Source organism: Mycteria americana, chromosome 4 (assembly GCF_035582795.1).
Source record: "Mycteria americana isolate JAX WOST 10 ecotype Jacksonville Zoo and Gardens chromosome 4, USCA_MyAme_1.0, whole genome shotgun sequence".
Lineage (NCBI taxonomy): Eukaryota > Metazoa > Chordata > Aves > Ciconiiformes > Ciconiidae > Mycteria > Mycteria americana.
The window spans coordinates 32,657,764-32,666,281 of NC_134368.1; the positions used below are offsets into that span (position 1 = coordinate 32,657,764).

Consider the following 8,518-nt stretch of genomic DNA (forward strand, 5'->3'; position numbering starts at 1 on the left):
AAATAATTTAAATGCATGTGATACATCTGGAGAGGAGGTAGATGCTTACAGTTGCCAATAAGAATATTCCCATCAAGGCACACAAATTACCTCTTTTTATTAGGTTTAATAAGATCTACAGGAATCTGACTATTGTGTTTATTTTTGGTATGTATTTTGGGAGGAGGGTTGCCTAGTGGCACCAAAATTTTCAAAATGAGATGTTCAATTGGTAATTTCCTTTTCTGTTTAAGACCACCTTTTATTAAAATATTTTTGTTTGCTAGCTTTACATGAAGCATGGTAATGGTAGCAAATAAAATATCATTTTGTGTAATTGCCTTATTATTGTTCATTCATCAAAATAAATGACAATAGCATGGCCATTGTTAACAGCTTCATGAAGGAATCCACCTCCTGATGACTCATTTCAAAGTGAATCTCCTGCAAAGGTAGATTTTTAGAGTACTTAGAGTGTTGTCACTATTGAGCTTCATTCCAGAGAGGACCCTATACTTCCAAAAACTCACTGTGATTAAAAAGCACTCCACCAAAAGCCATGTATTAAGCAACTGAATCTTCTAAATTAATGTACATTTGGCTAAATGTGTTTCTTCTGCAAACACAGTAACCAATACTTTATACTAATTTTAAAACTTACACTTTCTAACATGCAGAGCGTCATGTTTTATTGCATACGTTCCTTGAACTGCGTTAACAATATTAATCTTTTCCATGTCTCTCAAGTGTTACTTCAAAGCATAGTGCTTGCTTTTTGCTTTAGAAATAGACTCTTTTTTCCCCGCTGAAGTGTTGTGCTGTTCTCCAACAGTTCCTGTGCTGTCTCTCTAGATAATGGTGCACATTAACATCAATGAGAGCAGCGGTGCTGCAAGAAGCAGTGATGTTTCTAAAGATAACTCCAGGCCTTTAAACTGAATTACCAATACTGAGATGGTTCTCTTTGCCAAGCTGCTACCCCGTTGCTTGGCTGTCAACTTTCAGAAATTATTCTTCACTACTGACCCATAACTACAGTGGATGTTTCCTAATCTAATTTTGAAAAGTGCCTGTTATGCATACGGTATTGAAGAACACTCTGAAAGATTTCAGTTTAGTACAGCACAGTCCTTGAGAAGACATACTTTTAGGTGGAAGACATTCTGGAACAGTTCATTACATTTACATGACTATAATGCATTAGCACAGAGACAGAAAGAGGACGTGCCTGCAACATGGCAGGAATGTGTATGATTCGCGGTTATTTTCAAGGCTGTATCTGAAGTTAAAATTGTCCCCCTGACTTGTGTCAGTGACAGCTGTGGTTTAGGACTTCTTGGAGAGAAATGGGATGCGCTGGAGAGGTACTGTGCGGGGTTTAGCAAAGACTGGGGAAGTACTTGGAAGAGAGATCTATTGCAGGTCACTAAAAAGACAAAACACACTAGCGTCAGGAAAACCCCTCAACAGAAAGTAGTTGGAAGCTGGAAGGGTATTGAGGAAAAGGGTCGTAATGTTTACCCTGTTCCTACTCTTTCCTGGGTGCCCATTTATGCTTGTTGTTGGAAACAAGATACCAGGCTATATAAAGGCTCAATATGAAGCAGCATGGTTAGTTTTTTGCTCTAAGATATGCAATAGTGGCTGCAGAGGACCACTCCTTCCTCCTCCCACCTGCACTTACCCTTCTTCCCCAAAGAAATACACATAACCTGATATTACACAGGGCTGTGAAATTAGTATTTTTGTTGGTGATGTTGGTACTGTTACACTCCTAATGGTGTGAACATGTAATTTCAAACAGTCCAAATGAACCCTGAAGCAGTTAGGCTAGTAGGAGCAAGCTCTCATTTTGTTTTCCAGGAAACCTTAGAATTAGGAGGGCCTCCCCATTATTTTCATTGCTTTGGGAGGGATAGCAAGTGTTTGGAACATACAACTTCTGATCTAGTATTCTTTTCTTTAGGTTGTGGAACTGGAAAGTATCTCAGTGTCAACAGTCAGGTGTATAATCTCGGCTGTGATTACTGTGGACCATTGGTAGAAATTGCAAGGAAGAAAGATGATGAAGTTCTGGTATGTGACAACCTTAACCTTCCCTTTAGGGACCAGTGCTTCAATGCAGTCATTTCCATTGGAGGTAAGACAACATATATGCATTCTGGCCCACAGCAAATGCAAATTCTTTTGGACCCTTTTCTTTCCGTGTGTCTTCATTTCAGTTAAATTTGTTTTGAGACAATTCCCTTAGAATCACAACAGATATTACTGAAATGAATGTAGTAAACATGAAAAAAAAAAAATTAGTTCCATTGGGCAGAGGCACTGTTGACCAGGGAAGTATGTGGATCATTTGTTTGTTTATATGTGGTCTTGTTCACCCTGTGGAGAAAGGATTTCCTTCCAGCATGCATTTTAAACAAGTAAAAACTAATATAAACATGGCTGCTCGCAGTTTAAACAGATTAGGTGGTCAATATAAACTCTTGGTTCCTCCTTAGGATCTGTTCTTACCAGCAAATGCATTGAAAGGAAAACTTGCTTTCTCTGTAGCAGAACTTGAATCATGTTAACTATTATATGTGATGAATACAAATTGCTCTTAGAATAGTCATGAAATAAGAACTTAGAGCCATTGAAATGCCTGTTGTCTAAAATGAGTGAAGCCTTTCAGCATCTTAACTCCTCTGACCTCTCTTTTTGAAAATATTACTCATAATTTGAGTATAAACTGGAAAAGTATAAACTGGAAAAGAGTAGATGAGGAATAGTTAAAGTACCCAGTTACAGTCTACATTTTTAGCTCTACTCTTGCTTGAACTTCTTTCAGGCTGTTTCACTGTATCAGCAAAAATATAAAGCATGATAATTATTATTGGTAGCAATCAACGAACTACTTGAACATGATAGAAATGTATTTTAAAATGTATTTTTCACATATGTAGGGTAAAAGAAAGGGTGAGTAATATGCAAGCAGTATCTATATTACTTTGCTTTCGTGTTGGCTAGTTAACCAGTGAGCCCTATCCACATTTCAGGTCTTGTAGCATAATTTCAGTGCTATCAGATCAGCTGACTTTGAAGGATAGCGTACCTATCTAATGTTTAAACTGATTATAGGTTTGACAAGATTAAAAGTTCACGTGATATTTCTGTACATTTAACAATAATGGTTTTCAATCCCTCTTGAATAGAGACATGGTATACCTGTGTCCATCTAATTCTAAATAAAGTGTTTTTCATCCCATCCCAGAGAATAGCAAGTATTTATGTACATAGTCAAATACTCTTCTTGGCTTTGCTAGTATAATCCTGTTTATAGGATTTATATTTCTGCAGAACCACCGGAGTGATTATATAATTTTAACCATGAAGAATATTTAACCCATTAAATGAATTGCTTAGATAGAGCTTGCACAGATTCTGTTGGTTGTTTGGCACTTCTTTCTGGTGAACTAAGCTCACATGCTTATACTGTCTCTGTCAGTTTTGATATTGTGCTGCAGGAGGTTCTGTGGTGATACATGGCTTAACTCCAGTATGAGGGAAAATATCAGTTCCTTTCCCCCCATCTTGTTAAAGAAATTGAAATAGTATTTTATATTTTTTTGCAAAGTTCAAGAAAATATTGACAAGAGTTAGGAGTAGCTGGAAATAAACACTGACCATACAGACTGGGGAGCTCTTCTCAGAGTTTGCTGTCTTGTGTTCTCAGCTGCTTGTGAGGGCCTAGTTAATATCCACTGTCAAGAATGCTTTTCTTGGCTTGTGGTAAAAAAGCTATATTTTTTCCCCCTGGTAATTTAATCATTGTTTTGAATAAAGACGGGGCTAGTTGGACACACTTTCCATAACTGCAGTGTTGAAATAACACTATTTCTACAAGTAGAATTGGCTACTGTCAAGCGGCACATATAAAGATAATCTAATTTTTATGAAGGTATGGAGATGTCTTCAGCTAAGAACATATACCATTATTATATGTTGTTATATGGGTAGATTGAATGTTTTGCACGTAGAAGTGGCTGGCTCCAAGTCCACTTGAAATAAATTATGGAATCAGTCCTCTTTACGTAATTGATTTGAATGAAATCTAGGACTGATGATATATAGAACAACATGACCAACATGACCAATCTCAGTACAAGTTAATGTTTTTGAGAGTTTAGAGAGAAAACAGCTGACTTAGCTATTCTCTGCCTGTTAAAATTGGTTCCTTCAGGTGAATAGGAAGATAGAAACAGTGTGGAAAACTGGAACCATAGCTTCATTTCACATTGCAGTGAAATTTGAAAATGTGGAAATTATCCTGGAAAGAAAATTCAAATATAGTGATCAATAGTTTTATTTTGAATTTGACTTTTTATTTTTTAACAGCATAACATAATGTAACAAAAAATCGTTATTCTCAGACATGCAATGTAGACTGAGATACTTCTCATTTTTTTCCTCCAAAACAATCTATAAAGGCAATACCTTTCTACAAAACTAAAGCAATGGAAAATACTTCTGTCTAAATTTTCTCACTAGCTCTTTTGAAACTGCACTGATATAAAAATACAGAGTATCTTTTTACTGATATTACATTTTTCTGTATTTGTTACATGGTGAAAAGATTTTCTGTTTTCAGTAAGATAAGTCAGAAAAGTGTCGCAAAACCTAAAGTCAACCTTAATATTACCTAACTCACCTAAAGGCCAGGCATTTAAGTGAAAGCTAGTCATGCTACAATCTTTTATGGGTGATGTAGAGAAATAGAAACCTCCAGCTTATATGCCTGAGTTTTCTTGAATCCCTATTTTGAGATGAGATGAATTTCCTTCTTTGGGATTTTCCTATTTTTATCCATTGAACATAAATGTAAAAGAGATCATTCTGGGGTAAACTTGCACTGTGGTACCAATAAATTCATCACTGCTTCTGACTTGCAGTGAGTGATACTTGGGATATGGCAACTAAAATGACTAAACACGTAGAACAGGTTGAAGACAAAAATGCTATGTCCTTGCTAATATTCAATACATAATGCCTTTCCTTTTTCACAGTGATCCATCATTTCTCAACTAAACAAAGAAGAATCAAAGCAATAAAGGAAATGGCAAGGGTATTGATACCTGGAGGCCAGATGATGATTTATGTTTGGGCTATGGAACAAAAGAATCGTCGCTTTGAGAAGCAAGACGTATTTGTTCCTTGGAACAAGGCCTTGTGCTCACGGCATTTTTCAGAATCGAATCAATCTGGAGATAAGGGTGAGTTTGTGCATGCTGTGAAAAGCCAAGACATACACCCTGCACAGCTAGTCATCTCTGAGTGCAGCTACCAAACCAATCTGCAGCCAGAAACTGATTCAAAACATTCCCACAGTACAGTCCATTGCTTATCCAGAGCCTGCTGCATGAAAATTTCTGAAGAAGAAAACAGATTTTACAGTGCTCTAGGAAGGTCTTTCCGCTCATGGTTTTTCTCCAGATCCCTTGATGAATCAGCCCTTAGAAAGCAAACCGACAAAATGAAGCCTCTGAAGAATGAAGGAGAATGGGCAAACAGTACTGTACCCATTCAGCATTCGCGACACTGCAGTTTGGATTTGGGTCACCATGGAGCACTGTTAAAAGAACAAAGTTTGGATGATGATGATGTGTTCGTGGAAAGCCTGCCTCTCAAAAAACCAGAGTGGTCACCAGCCACAGATGCACTGAAGGGTTTAAGTTTAAATGGAGGACACCAAAGTGTAGCTCAGAGCAAGAGTGAAGAAGCTTCTTTTATAAATGGCTCAGTGGAAGACCGGGACTACAGTTGTGGTTGTAATAAAGATGGTGCTGGTAAGTGTAATGCCAGCAAGATTTTCAAAAGAACTTCAACAACTGACTCCACTGACTCTGCATTGGATTCAGCAGTGTCTGTTGGGGACCAAACTGATGCCACGTTGGATACAAAAGCCTTCATGCGTTATTATCATGTTTTTCGGGAAGGGGAACTGTGCTCTCTGGTAGAAGAGAACGTGCCTGAGCTTCAGATACTTTCTTCCTGCTATGACCATGGAAACTGGTGCATTATTGCAGAGAAAAGAGGAACACAGGTGTAAAGAGAACAAAGCAGAATTCAGTGACTGAGGATTTTCAGCTGCTCCTTGTGTTCCTGTGATTGTGCAGTGTGACATGGAGTTTGAATCTCATGTAGTCGTGTGCCATTCATTTCTGAGTTATTATCTCTCTACCTATTTAACTATCTAATGCAAGGTCTGTATATAGGAATGTAAGTGGTAAACAATATTTATGTTTTGTTACACTTTTATGAAGTTAAAACTGGAGAGTTTTATATTGCTTTTAGCAAATAATTGTGTTTTTAAATATACTTTTCTATTGAAAAATAAAACCTTTTTATAAGACAAGGATCAGGGCATCTTTTATGAGAAATAGCCTCTCAGTAGAAAGTTTAGGCTTTGTTCTTCAAACATGGAAAATGTGTCACGTTACTCCCTGTTCTTGAAGTCCTATAAATAGAGACATAGGCACATTTAAAAACATACTTGACTGTGTACTGCTAGAGTGCATGCTGCAGAACTGGGAGCAAGCATGGTCCCAGTGCTACTTAGTTTGGAGTAGAGTTGTTAATGGGTAAAAACTATGTGCAAAACAAGCTCTGCATATTCTGTCATTTGAGGTTCGTATTTGGGAGCAAATGACAGACCAAATTTTTAACAGTAATTTTGACTTTTGTTTTAAAAAGAATTTAATTTGTCTCAGGTGCAGGTTAAGTTTTATATGTTAGCTCTCACAAATACTTTATCTTAATTTCCTTTGCTGTAGTTTTTCATTGGTTATGTGTATATAGAAGTCAGAGGGATTCGTGAGAGTATCAGTATTATGTAAAGGTTACAAAATATCAAATATTTGGGGTACGTATATCTTTTTGATAAGCCTGGGAAGCTAAGATAAAATTAATAAAATTCCAGTGCATATCTGGTAAGCTGTTGTATTTGCTCTCCTCATTCACTGACATGAGAATATACATTAAATGCTGTGTTAAATAATATAGGTAGGAAGAGGGTACAAGTCCAGTTTGTATATAAAATACAAACTCCTGTCTTCTGCAGTTTAAATGAATCTTCTGAGACCTAAATGATAATAGATTGCTTAAACAACTTTCCCATTCCCTGTAAGACATAAACTTTGCTGAACATGGTGCCCCATCATCATCCAGTTGTACTAGATAGTAGCAGTTGCCCTTATATAGTTCTTTACCCCCAAATAATCTCACCCCTTTCAGTGGGAGACTTACGATGTGAAGTTACGTGTGCTGTGGATAAAATCCACCTGGCTTCTGAAGATCAGTAGTGAAATTGTAATTGTTACCAACTGAAGCAGGGCCAGACTGGGCTAATTGCCTTGTTGGCACAAAGTTACTCCATATTTAGGCTTTATTTACAGTCAGTGGGTTTAGTGTAGGGCACATCTTCAGCTGGCGTGATTTCATGACCTTTAATGGAGCTGTACAGATTCACCCCAGAGATCAACCCTTTTGATACAGCAGTTTTAGAGACCCACATAATTAACATCTGCCCTATTAGTGAGCAAATAACTTTGAATACAAAGCAACAGGAGTGAAATACCAAACTTTCCCAGTCTATGCGGTGTAAGTAGATGGATTTTGGGTTGTTCAGTAGAAAGCCCTGATGGTGCTGAGTATTTTGAAATATAGCTGCCCAGAAGTAATTGCCACATGGTAATGTATTATAAATTTATTTACTGGAGTGATGCCTGTAGAACAATCATCTTTGTCTTCCTCATAGTTTGGGATCCTTGTACTTTATCCTTCCTGGGTCTGTACCATTTGCACTCCCCACTGCCTTTTGAAAATAAAAGTGTGGTCAAAGAACCATACATCTGAGACTTCTGAAATATTATTCCACTCTAAATATTACTTTCAATTCAGCCTGGAGCTGCAGTTCTCAGACGCTGGGACTGAGCCAAACACTTCAGAAAACTGGCAATATTCACTGCGTCGCTGGGTCCAGCTGCTCATGGCTGAGGGGCTGCTCCTGCTGCATCCTCCAGCTCCAGTTTTAGAAGCACAGTGCAAAAATGCCCATGCTGGCATATTGCAGAGACAGCGGGGATCATGCTGAGCTCCACACCTCATCTGCAACGTGCTCGTGTCGGACCAGTGAGGCCTGCCTCATTTGCTGGGAATTTCTAGAGGAGCCTGAGGATTTTAGAAGAAAACTCAGTTGCTTCCAGATAAGATATACCAGTGGATATTCAGCACCCCTGGAATTTGAGCCGTATTTAGGAAGGAGGTAGTTGATCATCATCGTATATCCAATTTTGAAAGTTCATTCCTAAACTCCAGCATGCAGAAACTCTATTACACATATATGAAAGTATTTCTAAAAACTTATGAATCTAAACTGACAGCTTGGTTTACTTAACTGGGAGAAGGAGCATTATAATTTTGTTATCTGCACTTCTGCAGTCTATCTGTGGAGTATTCAGCATGTAGTCAAGCAGGCTGACGAAATTTGGGGTAAACTAAG

The 8,518-nt window shown here is 37.8% G+C and overlaps 1 protein-coding gene across 12 annotated transcripts in view; it reads left to right on the top strand.

Annotated features, from left to right (window-relative positions):
• The window catches only part of TRMT9B (tRNA methyltransferase 9B (putative)), a 116,969-nt gene extending 109,104 nt beyond the window's left edge, over positions 1-7,865 (top strand). For all 12 annotated transcript variants that reach the window (XM_075500117.1, XM_075500119.1, XM_075500116.1 and 9 more), the window contains 2 exons: positions 1,946-2,119; positions 5,025-7,865. In XM_075500117.1, the coding sequence (XP_075356232.1) occupies positions 1,946-2,119; positions 5,025-6,067 (1,217 nt within the window). In that variant the 3' untranslated portion in view covers positions 6,068-7,865. The remainder of the gene's footprint in view (positions 1-1,945; positions 2,120-5,024) is intronic.
• The last annotated feature ends 653 nt before the right edge of the window (positions 7,866-8,518 follow it).